Source organism: Chlorocebus sabaeus, chromosome 26, assembly GCF_047675955.1.
Source record: "Chlorocebus sabaeus isolate Y175 chromosome 26, mChlSab1.0.hap1, whole genome shotgun sequence".
NCBI lineage: Eukaryota > Metazoa > Chordata > Mammalia > Primates > Cercopithecidae > Chlorocebus > Chlorocebus sabaeus.
In genome coordinates, this window is record NC_132929.1 from 41,087,788 (window position 1) to 41,112,124 (window position 24,337).

At 41.5% G+C, this 24,337-nt stretch overlaps 1 protein-coding gene across 6 annotated transcripts in view; it reads right to left on the minus strand.

Moving 5' to 3' along the window:
• The window catches only part of DPP8 (dipeptidyl peptidase 8), a 75,262-nt gene that overhangs the window by 23,655 nt on the left and 27,270 nt on the right, over positions 1 to 24,337 (minus strand). For all 6 annotated transcript variants that reach the window (XM_008016229.3, XM_008016230.3, XM_008016226.3 and 3 more), the window contains 7 exons: positions 23,919 to 24,029; positions 21,137 to 21,265; positions 18,143 to 18,204; positions 14,057 to 14,157; positions 12,773 to 12,950; positions 11,744 to 11,903; positions 6,795 to 6,874 (listed from right to left, as the gene is read on the minus strand). In XM_008016229.3, coding sequence (XP_008014420.1) covers positions 6,795 to 6,874; positions 11,744 to 11,903; positions 12,773 to 12,950; positions 14,057 to 14,157; positions 18,143 to 18,204; positions 21,137 to 21,265; positions 23,919 to 24,029 — 821 coding nt within the window. The remainder of the gene's footprint in view (positions 1 to 6,794; positions 6,875 to 11,743; positions 11,904 to 12,772; positions 12,951 to 14,056; positions 14,158 to 18,142; positions 18,205 to 21,136; positions 21,266 to 23,918; positions 24,030 to 24,337) is intronic.

The window sequence follows — 24,337 nt, forward strand, 5'->3', positions numbered from 1 at the left end:
GATTACAGACATGAGCCACCATGTCTGGCTGTTCATGACTTATAGCTAAGAATAGGTCCTGCCCTGAAGGAAAAAGGCCACCTGAGTTACACACTGTATAGTTTCCCATCTGGTCAGAATGTGTGTTTTTCTTAAAATACAAGAATTATTTCCTTAAAATAACAACTCTTTATAGGGGAAAAAATACTCTGCTATATTGCAGCTATAGCTATAACAAGATTATAACAAATCTTGTTAAACAGATTACCCAACAACAAAGTTTGATTCAGGATGTCAGAGGTGGGCCCAAGAATGTGCATTTCTTTCTTTCTTTCTTTCTTTTTTTTTTTGAGACCAAGTTTCGCTCTTGTTGCCCAGGCTGGAGTGCAGTGGCACGATCTCGGCTCACTGCCACCTCTGCCTCCTGGGTTCAAGCGATTCTTCTGCCTCAGCCTACCAAGTAGCTATAGCTGCAATATAGGTCAATCATTCATACATACTTGAAAGTCTAATTTCACTATCTTGTACATTTATTAGTTACTGTTATATTATTCTAGGCTGTACTTTTTTGGTCTTTTGCACAAATTTGCAAAAGTGTTTTTTCTACTGGGTTGTGGAATAATGGAACTAAATCACAGTTTCAATACTGGTGTAGTTTACAAATAAACATGGATAAGATCTTTTAAGTCTTCATTCAGAACTCAAAAAAACCGCAAGTAAACTCAATAGCTGAATTCACTTAATATTCTTCTCAAATTACAGTATGATTTCAATAAATGGCTTTCTTTTATTGTTCCTGTAAATCTTCTACCAGCCAACTCAAACAATGTTTAAGAAAATTTTTGGCCAGATGTGGTGGCTTGCACCTGTAATCCCAGCACTTTGGGAGGCTGAAGTGAGAGGATCGTTTGAGCTTAGGAATTTGAGACCAGTCTGGGCAAAATAGGGAGACCTCAATTCTACAAAAAATGAAAAAATTAGCTGGGCATGGTGATGCATCCCTTTAGTCCCAGCTACTTTGAAGGCTGAAGTGGAAGGACCACTTGAGCCCAGAATTTGAAGCTGCAGCGAGCCATGATCATGCCAATGCACTCCAGCCTGGGCAACAGAGCAAGACCCTATCTCAAAAAAAAAAAAAATGCAAATTTTTTACACAGCAATGAAAACACAGATATATTTCTAAAAGTAAGTTATTTTTAAATGTCTTTCCCCCTCCAGGAAGCTGTCTCTTCATCACTAAACATATTTTTAGCATGCATAAATAGAAATCAACACAGTTGGGATTAAGTAGGCCCATATGACATATACAGAAAGCATACAAATGATAGGAAACAAATGTTCATGAAACTTTACAAGTATGTGTTAATCTTTGCAAAAGATCAGGACTCTTTCTGTTTTGACCTAGCAGATGGGAGTCAGGCCTTTCAAAACTAAAAAAATAACCAGTCAATTCCTCACCACCATCGACAGTGGTTTTCCTGTTTCCTGTAACTACTTAACATCCAACAGAAGTATCATAATCGGGTGGGGGGCTTGTTAAACAGTTTACTAAGCCCCACCAACAAAGTTTGATTCAGGATGTCAGAGGTGGGCCCAAGAATGTGTATTTCTTTCTTTCTTTCTTTTTTTTTTTTGAGACCAAGTTTGGCTCTTGTTGCCCAGGCTGGAGTGCAGTGGCGCCATCTTGGCTCACTACAACCTCTGCCTCCTGGGTTCGAGCGATTCTCCTGCCTCAGCCTCCCAAGTAGCTGGGATTACAGGCATATGTGCCACCACACACGGCTAATTTTATATTTTCAGTAGAGACGGGGTTTCACCATGTTGGCCAGGCTGGTCTCGAACTCCTGACCTCAGATGATCCGTCTGCCTTGGCCTCCCAAAGTGCTGGGATTACAGGCGTAAGCCACTGTGCCTAGCCAAGAATGTGCATTTCTAATAAGTTCCCAGGTGATGCTGATGCTTTGCACTGGTCCAGCACTTTGAGAACCACCCTCAACAATAAAAAGCTCACAGGTGGCTGGGCGCAGTGGCCCATGCCTGTAATCCCAAAACTTTGGGAGGTGGAGGCAGCAGGTCACTTGAGGTCAAGAGTTCGAGACCAGCCTAGCTAACATAGTGAAACCCTGTCTCTACTAAAAATACAAAAATTAGCTGGGCATGGTGGCATGCACCTGTAATCCCAGCTACTCAGGAGGCTGAGACAGGAGAATCGCTTGAACCCAGGAGGCAGAGGTTGCAGTGAGCCAAGATCGCACCATTGCACTCCAGCCTGGGCAACAAGAGCACAACTCAGTCTCAAAAAAAAAAAAAAAATTACAAAAATTAGCCAAGTGTGGTGGCAGGTGCCCATAATCCCAGCTACTCAGGAGGCTGAGGCATGAGAATTCCTTGAACCCAGGAGGTGGAGGTTGCAGTGGGCTGAGATCGCACCACTGCACTCCAGTCTGGGTGACAGAGCGAGACCCCATCTCAAAAAAGAAAAAGCTCATAGGCTTAAAAGTCTTAAAGCTTTACCCAATTACTGCCATTAGAAATCTTTGGGTGGGTGGCCAGGTGCGGTGGCTCACACCTGTAATCCCAGCACTTTGGGAGTCCAAGGCAAGAGGATCCCCTGAGGTCAGGAGTTTGAGACCAGCTTGGCCAACATGGCAAAACCCCGTCTCCACTAAAAATACAAAAATTAGCTGGGCACAGTGGTGGGCACCTGTAATACCAGCAACTCAAGAGACTGAAGCAGGAGAATCACTTTAACCTAGGAGGCGGAGGTTACAATGAGCTGAGATCATACTATTGCACTCCAGCCTGTGCAACAGAGTGAGATTCCGTCTCAAAAAAAAAAAAAAAAACTTTGGGTGGGAACAGACTTGTAAAAGCAGAGAAGGAAAAAGGTAACTTAAGTCAAAAAACAAATCAAGAACAGAGGGAAAGGGCCAGGCACGGTGGCTCACGCCTGTAATCCCAGTACTTTGGGAGGCTGAGGTGGGCAGATTGCTTGAGCTCACAAGTTTGAGGCCAGCCTGGCTAACATGGTGAAATCCTGTCTCTACTAAAAATACAAAAATTAGCCAGGCGTGGTGGCAGGTGCCTGTAATTCCAGCTAGTCAGGGGGCCGAGGCAGGAGAATCGCTTGAACCTGGGAGGTGGAGATTGCCATGAGCTGACTTCGCACCATCGCACTCTAGCCTGGAGGACAAGAGTAAGACTTGTCTCCAAACAAAGAAACACAAAAAAAGAATAGAAGGAAGGAAAGGCCAGGTGCGGTGGCTCACGCCTGAAATCCTGGCACTCTGGGAGGTCAAAGTGGGTGGATCACCTGAGGTCAGGGGTTCAAGACCATCCTGGCCAACATGGCGAAACCCTGTCTCCACTAAAAATACAAAAATTAGGCGGGCATGGTGGTATATGCCTGTAATCCCAGCTACTTGGGAGGCTGAAGCAGCAATGCTTAAACCCAGGAGGCAGAAGTTGCAGTAAGCCGAGATCATGTCACTGTACTCCAACCTGGGGGACAGAGTGAGATTCCATCTCAAAAAAAAAAGAGGGAAAATAGAGAAGAGAGAAAAACAGACTAACGTATCAATGTATCACAAGCAAACATGACACGAAAGAAAACTGATAAACGTAGTGGCGAGTAGTAGATGTTTAGGTGGATCAGATGTATGCAATTACAATTATTGGGGTTCCCTCAGCATTATGTAATGACTCTTATCCTTCAACCATCACATAGCATGAAATTTACATCAGTGTAGTTTTCTGTTTTCAGAACCTAGAATTCCACAATAAGAGTTTTTTCTTAGGTGACAGTAACATCCAAGGTCCTTCAACAGAAAAAAATATTTGGAAACAAAAATAAAACCCCAAAATTTATTTGGATATATAACAAGAAGGCCACATGAGGATCTCGGTGGAAATGAGACTTTAAAGGTCCATCTTGATACCCTAAAGTGTTTGTTGTTGCTGCTGTTTTGAGGCAGGTATCATTCTGACACCCAGGCTATAGTACAGTAGTACAGTATTGTGGTCACAGCTCAATGCAGCCTCAATCTCCCAGGCTAAAGCAATCCTCCCCACTCAGCCTCCTTAGTTACTGGGACTACAGACATGCACCACCATAACCAGACTGACTTTTTTTTTTTTTTGGGTAGAGATGGAGTCTGCCTATGTTACCCAGGCTGACCTCAAACTCCTGGGCTAAAGCCATCCTCTTGCCTTGGCCTCCCAAAGTGCTGCAATTACAGGTATGCCCTACCACGCCTGTCTAATTTAAAAAATTTCTTTGCAGAGACAGAGTCTCACTATGTTGTCCAGGCTGGTATCAAATTCCTGGGCATAAGTGATAACCCAACACTGGCCTCCCAAAGTGTTGGAACTACAAGTTTGAGCTACCATGCCCAGCAGATACTCTAAAGTTTTTACTAACAAAAACAAACCTGGGATCTGGATCTTCATTATGTCTCCTTAATCACTTTAGAAACTACAAGTGATTTTTACAGTAGTCAGTAAACATAATCCTTCAATAAATATTCCTGTCAATTTGAGGAAACCACACTTAGGCCTTCACTAAATCCTGGCAGCATACCTCAACTGTATGTGTCACACACATACAGGATGGAGTCCCTAGGCATCTCATGAATATGATCATCCAAGTGACAGCTGCAACAAATGCAAGGTACTTCAAAAAGGCAATTTTTTTTTCTTTAAAGAATTCACTGAATTGGTACTGAGAATAAAACAGAGGGTAGACTTCCTTCCTTTTCCCTATCAATCTAAGTAAGCTCTGTATAAATGCCCATCACTCTTTGCAGGTGGTGGATTAAAGTTTAAATTTGTGGGGTAAGATAAACAGATGAATGAAAGACAATCACTACTTCAGAAGAAGTAAATGCAATTTATTTATTTATTTATTTATTTATTTATTTATTTTTGAGACAGAGTATCACTCTTTCAGCCAGACTGTAGTGCAGTGATATGATCATAATTCATTTGCAGCCTGGACTTCCCTGCACTCAAGCAATTCTCCTGCCTCAGCCTCCCAACTAGCTAGGACTACAGGTGTGCATCACCATGCCCAGCTAATTTTTTTTTTTATTTATTTTTGGCAGAGACAGGGTCTTATATGTTGCCCAAACTGTTACTCAACTCTTGGCCTCAAGCAATTCTCCAGCCTTCATCTCCCAAAGGGCTGGATTACAGGTGTGTGCCACTGTGCCCAGGCAGTAAATGCAATTTATAATGTAGATACAAGTAGTCTGTAATAGATTTTTAAGTCACTTTTCAAACCATATGCTAACTTACAACTTTTGCTAGGCTCTAAAACTATGAATATGTCCCTTTCTCATCAAGGAGCAATAATACATTTTAAAATGGTGGGCTTGGCCAGGCGTGGTGGTTCACACGTGTAACCTCAGCACTTTGGGAGGCTGAGGTGGGTGAAATGCTTTAGCTCAGGAGTTTGAGACCAGCCTGGGCAACATGGCGGAACCCTGTCTACAAAAAATACAAAAATTAGCTGGGTGTGGTGGTGTGTGCCTGTAGTCTCAGCTACTTGGGAGGCTGAGGTGGGAGGATGGCTTGAGCCCAGGAGGCAGAGGTTATAGTGAGCCAAGACTGTGCCACTGCACTCCAGCCTAGGCAACAAAGTCAGACCCTGTCTCAAAAAAGAAAAGAAAATGGTGAGCAGGACACGATGGCTCACATCTGGGAGGTGGCAAGGTGGGAGGATCCTTTGAGCCTGGGAGTTCAAGACCAGCATGGCCAACATGGCAAAATCCTGTCTCTCCTAAAAATAAAAAAATTAGCCAGGCATGGTGGTGTATGCCTGTAATCCCAGCTACTCGGGAGGCTGAAGCAGGAGAATTGCTTGAACCAAGGAGGTGGAAGTTGCAGTAAGCTAAGATCATGCCACTGCACTCCAACCTGGGCTACAGAGTGAGACTCTATCTCAAAAAAAAAAAAAAAAAAGAAAAGAAAAAGAAAAAGAAAATAGAGAAGAGAGAAAGACAAACTAACGAATCACAAGTACACATGACATGAAAGAAAACTGATAAACGTAGGGGCAAGTAGTAGATGTTTAGGTGTAGTAGATGTTTAGGTTTGAGACCAGCCCAATCAATATATATGAGACCCTATCTCTACCAAAAATTTAAAAATTAGCTTGTGGTGGTGTACACCCGTAGTCCCAGCTACTCCAGGGGCTGAAGTGGGTGGATCGTCAGCCTGGGAGGTTGAGACTGCAGTGAGCCATGATTGTGCCCTGCACTACAGCCAGGGTGACAGAGCAAGACCCTGTCTCACAAAAAAGAAAAGAAAATAACCTTTAGGAACACATCTATAAAAGGGCTATAAAATAAATGAGATTTATAATTTAAACTAAGATTATTTCTTTTCAACAACGTGAGTAATTTTAGGCCCTAACTTAGTATTTAAAAAATACTGGGGTTGGCTGGGCGCAGTGGCTCACGCCCTGTAAAGTGAGGCCAAGGCGGGCAGATCACGAGGTCAGGAGTTTGAGACCAGCCTGGCCAACATGGTGAAACTCCGTCTCTACTAAAAATACAACAAAGTTAGCCGGGTGTGGTGGCACCTGCCTGTAATCCCAGCTACTTGGGAGGCAGAGGCAGAACTGCTTGAACCCGGGAGGCGGAAGTTGCAGTGAGCCGAGATCACCCCATTCATTGCACTCCAGCTCTGGGCGACAGAGCAAGACTCTGTCTCGGAAAAAAAAATACCGGGGTCATATTAAATTACACTCATTTTTAGCACTGCATTCACACAGTAATACTGACCAAACATATCAGTAGAATAAAATAACATACATTAGATCCATGCCGGCCAAGAACTTCCCATTCACCACTGGTAATTGCTATCTCCTCTTTGATAGGACACTTGAAATCACCTGAAGACAAATATAATTATAATTCAGTACATTATACCAGACTATTAGCAAATGAAACAATTAAGAACAGTACTCTAAACTCTTTTTTCCAAAAAGTTATGTTTGGAGTAATAAAAATGTTTTTGAACTAGACAGAGGTTACACAGCATTGTGAATGTACTAAATGCCACTGCATTGCTTATTTTTAGTTTTTATTTTTTTGGAGACAGAGTCTCACTCTGTTGCTAAGGCTGGAGTGCAGCAGCATGATCACAGCTCACTGCAGCCTTCGCCTCTTAGGCTCAAGCTTTCCTCCTACCTCAGCCTCCTGAGTAGCTAGGACTAGACACCACTAAACCCAGCAAATTATTATTTTTGGTAGCAATGAGGTCTCACTATATTGCCCACGCTGGTCTTGAACTGCTGGCCTAAAGCCCTCCCGCCTTGGCCTCTCAAAATACTGGGATTACAGGCATGGGCCTGAATTGTTTATTTTTATATGGTTAACTTAATGTTTTATGAATTTCACTTCAATAAAAAAAAACTCTACAGTTAAAAAAAAATCCAAGTTATGAGTCTTTACAATACTTTGGAATAATAATGGAATGATCTATTTAGATAATGCAAAAATAGCAAAAGAGATTTTTTGGCAAAGCCAGAAGAAAACTCAAAAGCGCCTGTATTCTTGAACCTTTGGTTAGACCAACAAAGAAGTCTAATGGATTGACAAAGCATTTCTTTTATTTTTGTTTTTTTTCCATAACTTGTTTCTGTTGATTTCTTTTTTTCTTTTTGTAAAACTTTCCCAAGATATTTTCAGATTTAAAAATAAATAAAGTCAGTGTTAAAGGTGCTGGTCAGCCTTCTTACTTGTACCCTTGTACCTTAGACACTGGGGTAAAAAAGGAGGTCCAGGGCAATGCAGTGATATTTCTGCCAGGATACTCCCCCCAACCCCAAACTCAGTAGTTAGTTGAAAGTATGACATTTACAGGCTAGAGAGACCCAAATACCTCTATTCCACCCCAGTGCTAGGTGGAAGTTGGGTCGACTGCTGTACCGAGCCAGCTTTATCTTCTAAGTGTGGGCTTTGGAGGAACAGGAGAACTGGCTCTTGGCCACTGTGAGGGGTACAGCTTTGCCACTCAAATATATGTTATTATGGCATTCAGGGAGCCAGGGTCCAGAGCTGCAAGGCTGGGGTCCCTGTCTCACTCCCACAAAGACCATCACATGACTGGCCATAAAGGCATTAAAACCAGCCTGGTGCAATCCATCCCCAGGCACTGGGTTAGGACTGGCTTGACTCCCTGGCACTTCTGAGGTAGCCATATCAGCTATTTCAATAAGGCATTTCTTCTAAAAGTGCAACAAACTACTTTAAAACCCACAAAAGAAAATGTTTAATACGATTGTTCTTCATTTGCCAAACAATTACCCAGGTAAGTGTTTACCATAGTAAATGTCAACATGTCCCATTCGTTTTGTTTTTGTTTTCTTCCTGTTCTGCTCTGTCGCCCAGGCTACAGTGCAGTGGCACGATCATAGCTCATTGCAGCCTTGACCTCCCCAGGCTCAGGTGATCCTCCCACCTCAACCTCCCAAGTAGCTAGGACTACAGGCTCATGCCACCACACTTGGTTAGTTTTTTTTTTTTTTGTAGAGACAGGGTTTTGCCATGTTGCCTAGGCTAGTCTCAAACTCCTGGACTCAAACAATCTGCCTGCCTCAGCCTCCCAAAGTGTTGAGATTATAGGCGTGAGCCACCACACCCAGCACTCATTTGTTTTTATGACCGTTTGTCTTGACAAGGCTCTCTCAGTGGCCTATAGGAACAGCTTAAAAAGGGAAAATCATTTCTCTTTTCCTCACTGCTTGTATCTATTGCTGTGGGGAGTGACAGCTGATGACAGGCCTAGGAGGAGAGACAGCACTAGTGACTTTCCTAGGCTTTCACGTAAGTTTTTTAAAAAATTGTAAACTCAAGGAGCACAAAAAAATTAAAAAATCGATTTAGTACTTTAAATACTATAGACAGAAATTACAAGATTAACATAGATAAACACTAACTGTTTTACATTACAGCTCTTAAGAAAGCAAAGAGGAGGAAGAAGGAAATGAAGTAGATATGAAGGTAAAGGAGGATGACTTGGAGCAAGAAAGACTAAGATGGCTATTATTTAAAAAGCAGAATATAACAAGTACCATCCAGAATGTAGACAAATTAAAACCCTGTGCACTGTTAGTGGGAATGTAAAATGGGGCAGCGGTAGCCACGACCGTTGGTGTTTCAATGATGTAGCTCCTATGGAAAACAGTATGGTAGCCCCTCAAAAAACTGAAAATAGAATTACCGTATGATCCAGAAATTCCACTTTTGAGTACATACCCAAAAGAACTGAAAGCAGGGACAGGAACAGATACTTGTACACCCATGTCCACAGCAGCATTATTCACAATAGCCAAAAGATGGAACCAATCCCCCAGTGCCGACGAACAGATAAACAGAACGTGGTATATACATACAACGAAATCTTACTCAGCTCTAAAAAGGAAGGAAATCCTGACATGCACTACAAAATGGATGAAACTTGAGGGTATTAGGCTAAGTAAATAAGCCAGTCAAAAACAGGACAAAAACTGTATGACTCCACCTAAATAAGACATCTAGAGTAGTTACATTCACAGAGACAGAAAGTGGCTGCCAGAGGCTGGGGAGAAGGGGGTAATAGAAAGTGACTGTTTAATGGGTAGTTTCAGTTTTGGAAGATGAAAAAAATTCTGGAGACTGATGGTGGTGATGGTTGCACAATATGAACATAATCAGCTGGGTGCGGTGGCTCACGCTTGTAATCCCAGCATTTTGGGAGGCCAAGGCTGGTGAATCACATGAGGTCAGGAGTTCGAGACCAGCTCGGCCAACATAGTGAAACCCTGTCTCTACTAAAAATACAAAAATTAGCCGGGTATGGTGGCACACGCCTGTAATTCCAGCTACTCGAGAGGCTGAGGTAGAAGAACTGCTTGAACCTGGGAGGCTGAGGTTGCAGTGAGCTGAGACAGCACCACTGCACTCCAGCCTGCGTGACAGAGTGAGACTCTGTCTCAAAAAAATAAATTAATTAAAAAAATATATAAATATACTCAATGTCACTAAACTATACCCTTAAAAATGGAAAAATGGTCACAATGCTAAATCTTGTTATGTACATTTTTCCACAAAAAAAATTTTTTTTTTTGAGAGGGAGTCTCCTGCTGTCACCAAGGCTGGAGTATAGTGGTGCGATCTCAGCTCACTGCAAGCTCTGCCTCCTGGGTTCACGCCATTCTCCTGCCTCAGCCTCCCGAGTAGCCGGGACTACAGGCGCCTGCCACCATGCCCACCTATTTTTTTTTTTTTTTGTATTTTTAGTAGACACAGGGTTTCACCGTGTTAGCCAGGATGGTCTCGATCTCCTGACCTTGTGATCCACCCGCCTTGGCCTCCCAAAGTGCTGAGATTACAGGCGTGAGCCACCACGCTCGGACCTCTTCCACAATTTTTAAAAAGGGCCATGCTGAATCTGTTAAGTTACAAATGGAGTTAAGCATACAACATAACTTACCATAAAGTGCCTCCTATTCTAAAACAAACTATATTATTACAGTTGAGAACTGTAACTTGGTTTTAGGAAAACTCAGGAAAAGTGTTCTATGTACCCATTCACTTTTTCTACGCTTATGCATCCATTCTGTATCATATTTTCCAGACGAAAAACCACCACTTAAGGAAAACCACCTTTTTTTTTTTTTTTTTTTTGAGACGGTGTCTAGCTCTGTCGCCTGGGCTAGAATGCAGTGGCGTGATCTCGGCTCACTACAAGCTCCGCCTCCCGGGTTCATGCCATTCTCCTGCCTAAGCTTCCCAAGTATCTGGGACTACAGGCGCCCGATACCGCGCCTGGCTAATGTTTTGTATTTTTAGTAGAGACGGGGTTTCACCATGTTAGCCAGGATGGTCTGGATCTCCTGACCTAGTGATCCGCCCGCCTCAGTCTCCCAAAGTGCTGGGATTACAGGCGTGAACCACCGCGCTCGACAGGAAAACCACTTTTTAAAGAAAAATTAACTTCAGCTGATATAATATTTAATTTTACTTTGGGCAACATAATTATATCAATCCAAAGACCTATAACTATAAATTAACTCCAGTGTAGATGTGCACAGTATAAGAAACACCTAGTGTGTAAAAATATCTAATAATTACATAACATTTAAAAAATAGTGTTGTCTTTTTTTTTTTCTTTTGAGACAGAGTCTTGCTGTGTCGCCAGACTGGAGTGCGGTGGCGTGATCTTGGCTCACTGCAACCTCCGCCTCCTGGGTTTGAGCGATTCTTCTGCTTCAGCTTCTCAAGTAAGCTGGGACTACAGGTGCACACTACCACGCCCGGTTCATTTTTGCATTTTTTAGTAGAGATGGTGTTTCACCATGTTGGCCAGGCTGGTCTCAAACTCCTGACCTCAGGTGATCCGCCTGCCTCGGCCTCCCAAAGTGCTGAGATTACAGGTGTAAGCCACTGCACTCAGCCAAAAATAGTTTTTTCTAAATGGGCTCACTTTAAACAAATTAAAAATTGCAGTCAAAGCAAAAGTAGAAAGTAAAAATCAGTAATCCTGCTACTTACAGATTATTCACTATTAATACTTTATAATACGTGTCAATCCATTAAGAACTTTGTCCTGTGTTTTTTACACATACATGTATTTATATTTTTGTTTAACTTACATATTAAGTTTAATGAAGCAAGTATTTGATGCTTACAAAGCATGCAAAAGATACATTCCCCTGTCCCTCCCACCTTCTGCTTCCAACATTTTTTCTTTTTTAAAAATAAAATGGATTTCTTACTTGGAGCAGGCAGCCCACCACTGGATCGTTTATATTTGCTTTCCTTTAAAATAGATGTAATTTTGTATAAATGACGGAAACCTGTTTTGCATTCAGAGGCAAAAATAAACTCAATTTCCTCTTCGTGACTTTGGGGAAAAACATGAAAGATGTCATGGATCTGTAAAATGAATAGCTAAATTTACTATACAGATTATGAAAATACTACATAATTCAATTAGGCTATAAGAAAAATTACTTGATAAATATACTTTGAAATATAAATAACCATCAGTGCCACAGGAATGCTGTATTTACAGTAATAAATTTTGCTTGGGGCTTTCAGATTTATTTTACTTTAGTCAAAGACTTCATCCACTGAGAAGTAAATGTTTTCAAATGGAGTAAAAAGGAAAATATGACGAAAAGTTTTTTCTTACTCAACATCTCTATAATCCTTGAAACATGGCACAAGGTTTGTTTAATAAAATAAATCTTGTTACAGAAAGATGAGGTAAATTTTTTTTTACTTTTGTTTTCCGAAGATAATTTTTCTAATAGTTCAGGGGAAAACAGGTATTTATAGGCAAATCATATGAAGCTTAAACTTATATTCAGCTAGGAAGTGAAATGACTTTATTTATTTTGTATCTTATTTAAACTTTTCTGCTAAATCGGAAAATTCAAAATTCAATTAAAAATTGGTACATTTTGGTACAGTTTGCCAACAGAAAAGAGAAAGTCTTTTCTAGACCAGACTCATGAAGTCCTCTCAGAAGCACTGATGACGCTGTGTATTTAATATCTGTTATCTCCACGAACAAATCTGAGGCCAAGGAGATGTCATTTCAATGGCACCTACTTTCTATCTATTAAATACAAACCATTCCATTCTGGAACCATCACTCGAATTGGAATTGTTCATATAAAGAAATAACATGGTCCCTTTAAAATTAAAAAAAAAAAAGGATTTTGATAGTTTGCTATATAACTTCATTTGCTTTAGCATTCTGAGAAAATATTTAAACAAGTACAGGAAAAAATGCATACATTTATCCAGATGTCTGTTGTTTCTTCATAGATAATTAGTGGCGTCACAGAGTCAGGCACTGACTCAATGAGTCTCTGCCTTTCCATAGCATCATCTTCTACTGGGATAAATAATTCAGGTGAAATCAACACTATTTGTAGGCGAGTTTGGGAGCGATCTAGTAGGATGGACCAAGCACTATTTAAATAAATAAAAGAGAAGAACCAGAAATAAAGCAAGCTATCAGAAAAAGAATCCTCCTATATCTCATTTGGCACCTATCAATTATATCTATAATCACAATGAAAGAACTGCTTTAGTGTATATTAAATTATCACTTACAAACAGTTAATTAAAAATACACTTTAAGCTTGAATAGAATTTATAAAAAGTGGTTTTCTTGAAATGTCTAAAACCACAGTTGGCCAGTGAAAGTATTTTATCCCTGTAGGCTGGCATGAGCCTATAATCCCAGCTCTTTGGGAGGTCAAGGTGAGAGGTCTGCTTGAGGCCAGGATTTCAAGATTACAGTAAGCTACGATCATGCCACTGCACTACACTCTGGGTGACACAGAGAGAGACCCTGTCTATATAAACAAAAGTTCTGCCAAGTGCAGTGGTTCACACCTGTAATCTCAGCACTTTGGGAGACTGAAACAAGAGGATCACTAGAGCCCACGAGTTTTGAGACCAACCTGGCAAAATAATGAGACATCGTCTCTACAAAAAATGAAAAAAATTAGCTGGACATGGTGGCATGTCCGTGTAGTCCCAGCTACTCAGGAGGATAGCTTTAGCCAAGGAGGTTGAGGCTGCAGTGAGCCATGACTGCACCACTGCACTTCAGCCTGGGTGACAGAGCGAGACCCTGACTCAAAAAAAAAGTTTTCTCCCTTTAGTATCAATGTCAACAAATGCCAGTCTTGTGAAACTACTGCTGTCTACCTGAGACACAGAAGCTATTTATTTGTAATAATCCTCATATAAAGCTCTACAATTATACAATTTTAAAAAATATACATTTATGTGTGAGCCTTCAAGTCATATAATTTAATCACAAATAACACTGTGAACCATAACTGGCTGAGTATACAGACAGAATTAAACTGCAGTGCACCTATGCTTATAGGGTTACAAATGCACAAATCCATTTAATTCAAGAAAAATGCCTTGTGCAGTAATAACTGTACTGCAAATTTACATGTGAAGGCAGCTCCAACTACAAGGCAAACCTAACAGCACAAATACTCCAAAGCTCTGGATCCTAAATTAGTTATAAAGAAGTAACAATTTAACATACGCACTATTTTCCCTCGGGAGTCCATCCAGCTCTGGCAATATATTCAACTCCTTCAAACAGAATCTCAAAAGGTTGAATTAGTTCCTTATCTATGACATCCATAATCTATTAAAAAAGAAAAAAAAGAATCTAGTTATAGAAGATTTAGATAAATAATTAGCTTGCTAGTCTACTTTAACAATTATCCAAAAAGCAGGAAATTTTTCCAGAGTTAGGTATTAAAAAGGCACAAAGGATGTAACAAAACCAGAAGTAAATTCTGGGTTACCTATACTGGTACTCACTTTTTGTGCCTAAAAAAGTTCTAAGCACTTTTAACACATCCTAAAAGTCTATTTCTTTGTTAGTTGATACTAACAGAACACTTGATAATAACTGGTAAAATCAAGTTTTAATCACCTTAAACTCGGGTATCCAGAAAAATAATAGTCCCTAATTCCCTATATTTCACCTAGAAATATATATATACACACACACAGTAATCATATTTTATTTATACATATGTGTGTGTGTGCATATATATATATTTGAGACAAGGTCTCATTTTGTTGTCCAGGCTGGAATGTAGTGGCCTGATCACAGCTTACTGCCTTCGCAATTTCCCAGGCTCAAGTGATCCTCCTGCCTCAACCTCCTGAGTAGCTGAGACTACAGGTAAGGTGTGTGCTTGCAATGAAATTAAATAAAATATTAATTTTTAAATTTTTTGTAGAGATGGAGTCTCCCTATGTTGCCCAGGCTAGTCTCAAACTCCTGGGTTCAAGTGATCCTTCTGCCTTGGCCTCTCAAAATGCTAGGATACAGGCATGAGCCAGTGTGCCCAGCCTAAAATATATTTGTATAACATATATATTTGTAATTATGTATATATGATGGGGTTTTTTGTTTTTTTGAGATAGAGTCTCACTCTGTTGCTCAGGCACCATCTCAACTCACTGCAACCTCTCTCTCCTGGGTTTAAGTGATTCTCCTGCCTCAGCCTCCTGAGTGGCTGGGATTACAAGCATGTGCCACTGCGCCCAGCTAATTTTTGTATTTTTAGTAGAGACGGGGTTTTACCATGTTGGCCAGGCTGGTCTCGAACTCCTGACCTGAGTGATCTGCCTGTCTCCCAAATAGTTGGGATTACAGGCATAAGCCACCGTGCTCGGCCCATTTGTGTAATATATTAAAGAAATAGCCCCGGCCGGATAAGCAAACTTTTTTCTTTTAAAAGTCTAGCAAACACACAGTAAAAAATAAATAATTTTTAAAAACTGCAAAGGATCTGAATAGACAGTCTTCCAAAGAAAATATATACATGGCTAATAAACACAGAAAATGATTCCCAACATCGTTAGCCATCAGAGAAATATAAATCAAAACCACAATGAGATACCACTTAAAACACAACAGCAGCCAGGCGCGGTGGCTCACGCCTGTAATCCCAGCACTTTGGGAGGCCGAGGCAGGCGAATCACGACGTCAGGAGATCAAGACCATCTTGGCTAGTAACGTGAAACCCCGTCTCTACTAAAAATATAAAAAAATTAGCTGGACGTGGTGGTGGGCGCCTGTAGTCCCAGCTACTTGGGAGGCTGACGTAGGAGAATGGCATGAACGCGGGAAGTGGAGCTTGCAATGAGCAGAGATCGCACCACTGCACTCTAGCCTGGGCAACAGAGTGAGACTCCATCTCAAAAAAAAACAAAAAAAACAAAAAAAAACAAACCCACAATCAAATGGCTATAATAAATATAATGGACAACAAGAAGTGTTGGTGATAATGTGGAGAAACTAGAAATCTCATACAGGCTGAAGCAGGAGAATCACATGAACCCAGAAGGCAGAGGTTGAAGTGAGCCGAGAATCGCACCATTGCACTCCAGCCCGGGTGACAGTGCGAAACTCCATCTCAAAAAAAAAAAAAAAAAAGGTTGCCTAGTGCTGGGGGATATGAGGAGGTTGGAATATAAAATAGTGCATGCTGAGTGTGGTGGCTCACACCTGTAATCCTAGCACTTCAGGAGGCTGAAGTGAGAGGATCACGTGGGTCCAGGAGTTCAAGACCAGCCTGGGCAACACAGGGAAATCCTGTCACTACAAAAAATAAAACTAGCTGGGCATGGTAGTGTGTGCCTGTAGTCCCAGCTACTTAGAAGGCGGAGGCAGGAGGATCACTTGAGCCTGAGAGGTTGAGGCTGGGCTGAGTGGGACTGTGTCACCGTACTCCAGGTTGGGTGACAAAGTGAGACCTTTCTCTTTTTTTGTATTTTTAGTAGAGAGGGGTTTTACCATATTAGGCAGGCTGGACACTTTCTTCAAAAAATAAAATAAAATAAAATAGTGCAGCCACTTTGGAAAAACATTTTAGTTCCACAAAAGGTTAAAAAAATAGTCATCAAATGACTCAACAATTCTACTTGTAGGTATATACTCCAGAGAAATAAAAATGTAAGCCCACACAAAAACTGTTACATACATACTCATGGCAGCATTATTCTTAATAGCCATAAAACGGAAACAATCGAAATGTTCATCACCTGATAAATACAATATGGTATATCCATATAAAGGTATTATTCATCAATTAAAAATAAATGAAGTATTGATACACGGTACAACATGGATGGACCTTGAAAACAATCTAAGTCAAAGAGACCAAACTACATATTGTATGATTCCACTTATATGAAATGTCCAGAATAGGCAAATTTATAGAGATAGAAAGTAGATTAATGGTTATCTAGGCTGGGCGCGGTGGCTCATGCCTGTAATCCCAGCACTTTGGAAGGCCAAGGTGGGCAGATCATGAGGTCAGGAGTTTGAGACCAGTCTGGTCAACATAGTGAAACCCCGTCTCTACTAAAAATACATAAAATTAGCTGGATGTGGTGGTGTGTGCCTGTAATTCCAACTACTCAGGAGGCTGAAGCAGGAGAATCACGTGAACCCAGAAGGCAGAGGTTGAAGTGAGCCGAGAATTGCACCATTGCACTCCAGCCCGGGTGACAGTGCGGAACTCCATTTCAAAAAAAAAAAAAAAAAGGTTGCCTAGTGCTGGGGGATATGAGGAGGCTGGAGGATGATGGCTTAGAAGTATAGGGTATCTTTTTGAGGTAATAACAATGTTCTAAAATTGCCTGTGGTAATGGTTGCAAAACTCTGTGAATATACCAACAGCCACTAAATTTTAAACTTTAAATAAATCATATTACATGTGAGTTATATATCGCAGTAAAGCTGTTTTTAAAAAAGCCTAGAAGAGGAAGACTGACTCAGGAGTCTCTCTCTCTGCAGTAGAGAAAGCTATCCTCTTTTCTCTTTTGCCTGTTAAACCTCCACTCTTAAACTCAAAAAAACCCCAAAAAAGTCTAGAAGAGAAGACTGCTTTTTAGCTAGTCTTGTGTGCATGCAGCTTATAAGCATTTGGCTGTTGAAACAGAAAGCTGTAGTACAAGTCAACTGTGGGATTTTTTTTTTTTTTTCGGAGACAGAGTCTTGCTCTGTCGCCCAGGCGGAGTGCAGTGGCCGGATCTCGGCTCACTGCAAGCTCTGCCTCCCAGATTTACGCCATTCTCCTGCCTCAGCCTCCGGAGTAGCTGGGACTACAGGCGCCCGCCACCTCGCCCGGCTAGTTTTCTTTTGTATTTTTTAGTAGAGACGGGGTTTCACCGTGTTAGCCAGGATGGTCTCCATCTCCTGACCTCGTGATCTGCCTGTCTTGGCCTCCCAAAGTGCTGGGATTACAGGCTTGAGCCACCGCGCCTGGCCACTGTGGGATATTTAATGCACCACAGACATCTACCCACCACAAAAGGTAACCAGTCAATAACTACCTTTTTTTTTTCTTTTAACATTAATCTGGAGAATAAAGGCAAACAGAAAAACTACTGGAAAGGAGTGGTTAATATGCATATCCCCATATTCCCATCTTATGAACCAGCAGGATGATTTGTAAGTAAAAAATTAGGTCAGTCTAAAATCATGATCCACAGATATCTCAGCAAGTTCAGCAAGTCCAAAAACAAAAAAGTGTATCAAAGAACCCTACTGGGCTGAACAGATTAGTCAAATGACACAGAAGGTCAACTCAGCATTTTATACTTACCCTTCCTTCAGCATCAATCATTATTTCTGACATCTTAAAAGTGACTTTAGGATTTGCTGTACCTTTAGAAAGAGACATAAATGAATAGTAATGTTTATCCAAAATTGCTCAAATTAATTTTGCCAGATCAATCCTCTTTACACTTTAGTTAAGTCAAGAATAATGTATAGGTCGGGTGCGGTGGCTCACGCCTGTAATCCCAGTACTTTGGCAGGTTGAGGCAGGTGGCTCACCTGAGGTCAGGAGTTTGAGACCACCTTGGCCAACATGGTGAAACTCCATCTCTACTAAAAATACAAAAATTGGCCAGGCGTGGTGGTGTGCGTCTGTAATCCCATCTACTTGGGAGGCTGAGGCAGGAGAATCACTTGAACCTGGGAGGCAGAGGTTGCAGTGAGCTGCCACTGCACCACTGCCCTCCAGCCTGGGTAACAAAAGTGAGACTCCGTCTCAAAAAAAGAAAAAGAAAGAGACATAAATGAATAGTAATGCTTATCCAAAATGACTCAAATTAATTTTTCCAGATCAATTCTCTTTAAACTTTAGTTAAGTCAAGAGTAAAGTATATGCCAGGCACAGTGTCTCACGCCTGTAATCCCAGCACTTTGAGAGGCCAAGGCAGGCGGATCACTTGAGCTCAGGAATTCAAGACCAGCCTGGCTCACATGGTAAAACCCCATCTCTACAAAATATACAAAACTTAGGCAGGGCGCAGTGGCTCACGCCTGTAATCCCAGCACTTTGGGAGGTCGAGGCAGGTGGATCACCTGAGGTCAGTGTGAGACCAGCCTGACCAACATGGTGAAACCCCATCTCTACTAAAAATACAAAAATTAGCCAGGCGTGGTAGCATGCGCCTGTAATCCTAGCTACTCAGGGGGCTGAGGCAGGACAATTGCTTGAACTTGGAAGGCGGAGGTTGCAGTGAGCTGAGATCGCGCCACGGCACTTCAGCCTGGGCGACAGAGCGAGACTCTGTCTCAAAAAAACAAACAACACGAAAAAAACGGCTGGGTGCGGTGGCTCACGCCTATAATCCCAACACTTTGGGAGGCTGAGGCAGGTGGATCACGAGATCAGAAGTTCGAGACCAGCCTGGCCAACATGGTGAAATCCTGTCTCTACTAAAAATACAAAAATTAGCCAGGCATGGTGGCAGGCACCTGTAATCGCAGCTACTCGGGAGGCTGAGGCAGGAGAATCACTTGAACCTGGGAAGCGGGGGTTATAGTGAGCCGAGATTGCGCCATTGCACTCCAGCCTGGATGACAGAGCAAAAAAAAAAAAAAAAAAAAAACCAAACAAAAACAAAAAAGCAAAAAAACAAAAAACAAAAATTTGCCGGGTGCAGTGGTACACACTGCACCAGGCTGGTCGAGCTATTCAGGAGGCTAAGGTGGGAAAATGGCCTGAGCTCAGGAGGTGGAGGTATAGTGAGCCAAGATCACACCACTGCATTCCAGCCTTGGCAACAGAGAGAGACTGTCTCAAGAAAAAAATGAAAAAGAATAATGTAGATGGTCAGAGCTTTACTGCACAAGAATCTCAGAGCCCCATCTCAAATTCATACTTTTTGAATATCAAAAAATAAGGGGTTTGGCCAGGTGCGGCACCTCATACCTGTAATCCCAGCACTTTGGGAGGCCGAGGTGATCCCTTCAGGTCAGGAGTGGTGAAACACCATCTCTACTAAAAATACAAAAATCATCCGGGCTTGGTGGTAGGCACCTGTAATCCCAGCTACTCAGGAGGCTGAGGGAGGACAATCATTTGAACCCTGGAGGCAGAGGCTTCAGTGAGCCAAGATCACGCCACTGCACTCCAGCCTGGATGACAGAGCAAGACACTGTCTTAAAAAAGAAAAATAAAAATAAGGGGCTTGCCCATCAACCAACAAGTGGATTTAAAAAATGTAGTATATATACAACATGGAATACCACTCAGCCACAAAAAGGAACAAAATGACGGCATTCATAGCAACCTGGATGGAGCTGGAGACCATTATTCTAAGTGAAGTAACTCAAGAATGGAAAACCAAGTATCATTGCTCTCACTGATAAGTGGGAGCTAAGCTATGAGGACACAAAGGCATAAGAATGATATAAGGGACTCTGTGGACTCCAGAGGAAGGGTGGGAGGGGGGTGAGGAAAAAAAGACTACACATTGGGTACTGTGTACACTGCTTGGGTGATGGGTGCACCAAAATCTCAGAAATCACCACTAAAGAACTATCCATGTAACCGAAAACCACCTGTTCCCCAAAAACTATTGAAATAAAATTTTAAAAGAATAATAATAAAAAAAAAACCAGGCTGAAAAGAGTCCGAATGAAATAAAGTGAAAATATGTATTATTTTCACAACTGAAATGCTGTAAGAAGCAAAATGGGAAAAAAAAATCACTTATTATGAACAGTATCACTTAAAAATCTGTATTTGCTAGCAAAGACACCTTCTCCTTTTTCTTTTTTTTTTTTTGAGACAGACTTTTACTCTTGTTGCCCAGGAATGCAATGGTGTGATCTCGGCTCACTACAGCCTCTGCCTCCTGGGTTCAAGCAATTATTCTGCGTCAGCCTCCCAATTAGCTGGGATTACAGGCATGCACCAAAATGCCTGGCTAATTCTGCATTTTTAGTAAAGATGGGGTTTTACCATGTTGGTCAGGCTGGTCTCAAACTCCTGACCTCAAGTGATCCACCCGCCTCAGCCTCCCAAAGTGCTGGGATTACAGACATGAGCTACCACGCCTGGTGCAAAGATACCCTCTAATTCATTCCTTGAGGAAATCAATTATGTGGACATCCCTACCTTTAAAAAGAATAAAAAACGATCACTCTTTAATTCAAAATCTATTTTTGTGATACCCAGTGAACAAACCATCATAAATAAGGCTGGAAATGACCAATGTCATTGACTACACCTTTGGATGACTACAGAATCTTATTTGGAAAGAGGAAATAAGTGAATATAAATGCCAATGGAGTACAGTACCTGTTTTAGGATAACGGAATGAATCTGCCCTCCTTGTTTCCAGCATAGGGGATGTAACATGAATAATTTCCACCTCAGATTCATCATTTTCTTCATATAGAATTCTAAGAATTTTACCACCACTGGGAGCTTAAAAGAAATTTAGATATTGAAAATTTAGAATAATTATTCCAGAAGGTAGTCATAACCAACCGTTCCTTCTAGTATCAGATTTCTTATAGTGAAGAATAACTTATGTATAAAATACGCTACCTGTTTTGTAGGAAAATATCACTAGTCTTTGTAGCAGCAAGGTGAGTTACTGTTAAGCCACTTCTTTTGGAGAGAAAACAACTGGAGATGATATGTATATGTATTTTTAAAACAGGGAAAAACATTTCTGAAGGACTTCATTCTTACATACCATAAAATGCATTCTTTGTTGAAAAATGAAATATTTAATTACATTTATAACATTTCCCATTAAAAACATAAATACTAAATACAGTTCAGTTATTTTGAATAGTTTCTCTATTCATGTCAAAATCGTGTTCTAACAAATACAACAAAACATTTCACATCTTAAAATAAAATGTCCAAATCCAAGACATGGCTTACAAGTATTTTTCAGGGTCTCTTAGAGAAGCATTCAGACTGCTAGCTCCAAACCATGAGTAGGTCATGAAATCTATTAATGGGTCATAATCAGTATTTTAAAAAATATAACACACAAACCACACCCTGGGCAACATGGTAATACTCCATCTCTACAAAAAAATATAAAAATTAGCTGTGTGTAGTGGCTTGCGCCTGTAGTCCCAGGTACTTGGGAGGCTGAGGTGAGAGGATTGCTTGAGCCCGGGAGGCAGAGTTTGCAGTGAGCTGAGATTGCACCACTGCACTCCAGCCTGGGCAACAGAGACCCCGCCTCAAAAAAAAAAAACAAAAAACCCAAAAACAAAAAAAACAACATAACAGTATCAGGGAGTATTACACATAAGAATAAGTATTGCGACCGGGCGCGGTGGCTCACGCCTGTAATCCCAGCACTTTGGGAGGCCGAGGCGGGTGGATCATGAGGTCAGAAGATTGAGACCATCCTGGCTAACACAGTGAAACCCCGTCTCTACTAAAAATACAAAAAATTAGCCGGGCGCAGTGGCCTGTAGTCCCAGCTACTTGGGAGGCTGAGAGGCAGGAGAATGGCTTGAACTGGGAGGCGGAGCTTGTAGTGAGCCGAGATTGCGCCACTGCACTCCGGCCTGGGCGACAAGAGAGAGACTATGTCTCAAAAAAAAAAAAAGAATAAGTATTGCTTCTTGAAATTTGTTTTCAGTTTTATCTATACAGTATATGTATTAGGCCACAATACAAGTACACTTCTAACTGGATCATGGTCAAAAAGTTTGAAAGCCAAGCTTTAGTGAGCTGTTTCTTAGAGAGTGAGGTATTTGTGAATTTGCCCCAAGAAAGGGAGGAATTTGTTCCCTTTTATCCTGTCCATTCATACACTGATTTGATCATCTGTTTAACAGACTCTCTAGTCAAATTTTTATAGCAACACATTAAGGTGTGTTTTTTTGTTTGTTTGTTTTTCAGACTGAGTCTCGCTCTGTCGCCAGGCTGGAACGCAGTGGCACGATCTTGGCTCACTGCAATCTCCACCTCCCAGGTTCAATTGATTCTTCTGCCTCAGCCTCCCGAGTAGCTGGGACTACAGGTGTGCACCGCCACACCCAGCCAATTCTTTGTATTTTAGTAGAGATGGGGTTTCACCATGTTGGCCAGGATAGTCTCGATCTCCTGACCTCATGATCTGCCCGCCTCAGCCTCCCAAAGTGCTGGGATTACATGTGTGAGTCACTGTGCCTGGCCAAGGTGTGGTATTTTTTATTTTGCCACCAATGCTGCCAGGATTACCAAGACCAGCCTTTAGGAGAAAAACTGGCAAAGAGAATTGAGGGGCCAGAGGCATTAAACCACAATACAATTGTTTTTACTAGACTTCATTATGATGAAATATAATCTACATTTTTATTATTTTTTTTTGAGACGGAGTCTCACTGTGTCGCCCAGGCTGGAGTGCAGAGGCACGATCTCGACTCACTGCAAGCTCCGCCTCCCAGGTTCACATCATTCCCGTCTCAACCTCCCTGTAGCTGGGACTACAGGCACCCGCCACCACACTCGGCTAATTTTTTTTTTTTAATTTTTAGTAGAGACGGGGTTTCACTGTGTTAGCCAGGATGGTCTCGATCTCCTGACCTCGTGATCCACCCGCCTCGGCCTCCCAAAGTGCTGGGATTACAGGCGTTGAGCCACTGCGCCTGGTCATAATCTACAGATTTTTGAGACAGAGTTTTGCTCTCAGTGCCCAAGATGGAGTGCAATAGTGCGATCTCAGCTCACTGCAACTTCCGTCTCCTGGGTTCAAGAGATTCTCCTGCTTCAGCCTCCCGCGTAGCTAGGATTACAAGTGCGTGCCACCACGCCCGGCTAATTTTTTGTATTTTTATTAGAAACGGGGTTTCACCATGTTAGCCAGGCTGGTCTCGAACTCCTGGACCTCAGGTGATCCGACTGCCTCAGTCTCCCAAAGTGCTGGGATTACAGGTGTTAGCCACTGTGCCTGGCCTAAACTATATATTTTAAGTAACTACTGGCATGAATCAATCATCATCACTTTGGAATCTATTATCCACTTTCAAATCTATTAACCAAGATTTAGAATCTGCACTTAACTGACAGCTGAATCTTATAACACTTTAAAATGATCCATAATACATTATTTGAACCCCCTTACTTGTTTCAGCTTTTGGACACCACCAATAGCCAGAATATCTATCAAATTCTTCTTGGAGAACAAAGGTAGCGACTCCAGCTGATCTGGCATCTTCTTCCATGTTGGCTAGCTCTAGACAAATATAAAAGGGAAAATTACCACAGAGAGTTCTCTTTTCATACATACAAAGCAAAATGATTCAGTTTATTTGGAAAGGTAGCTGGAGTACAGTGGTAAACCCTGGAGCTAAATGGACTGAGTTCAAATCTGGGGTCCATCATTTGCATACTGTCTGACTTTGGGCAAATAATTCAATCTCATTCCACTGCATTATCCCATTTGTAAATGAGAATAAAAGGCTACCTTGTGAGGCTGATATGAAGATTAAATTAATTAATTCACATAAAGCACTTAGAACAAAGCCTGGACCACAGTACATG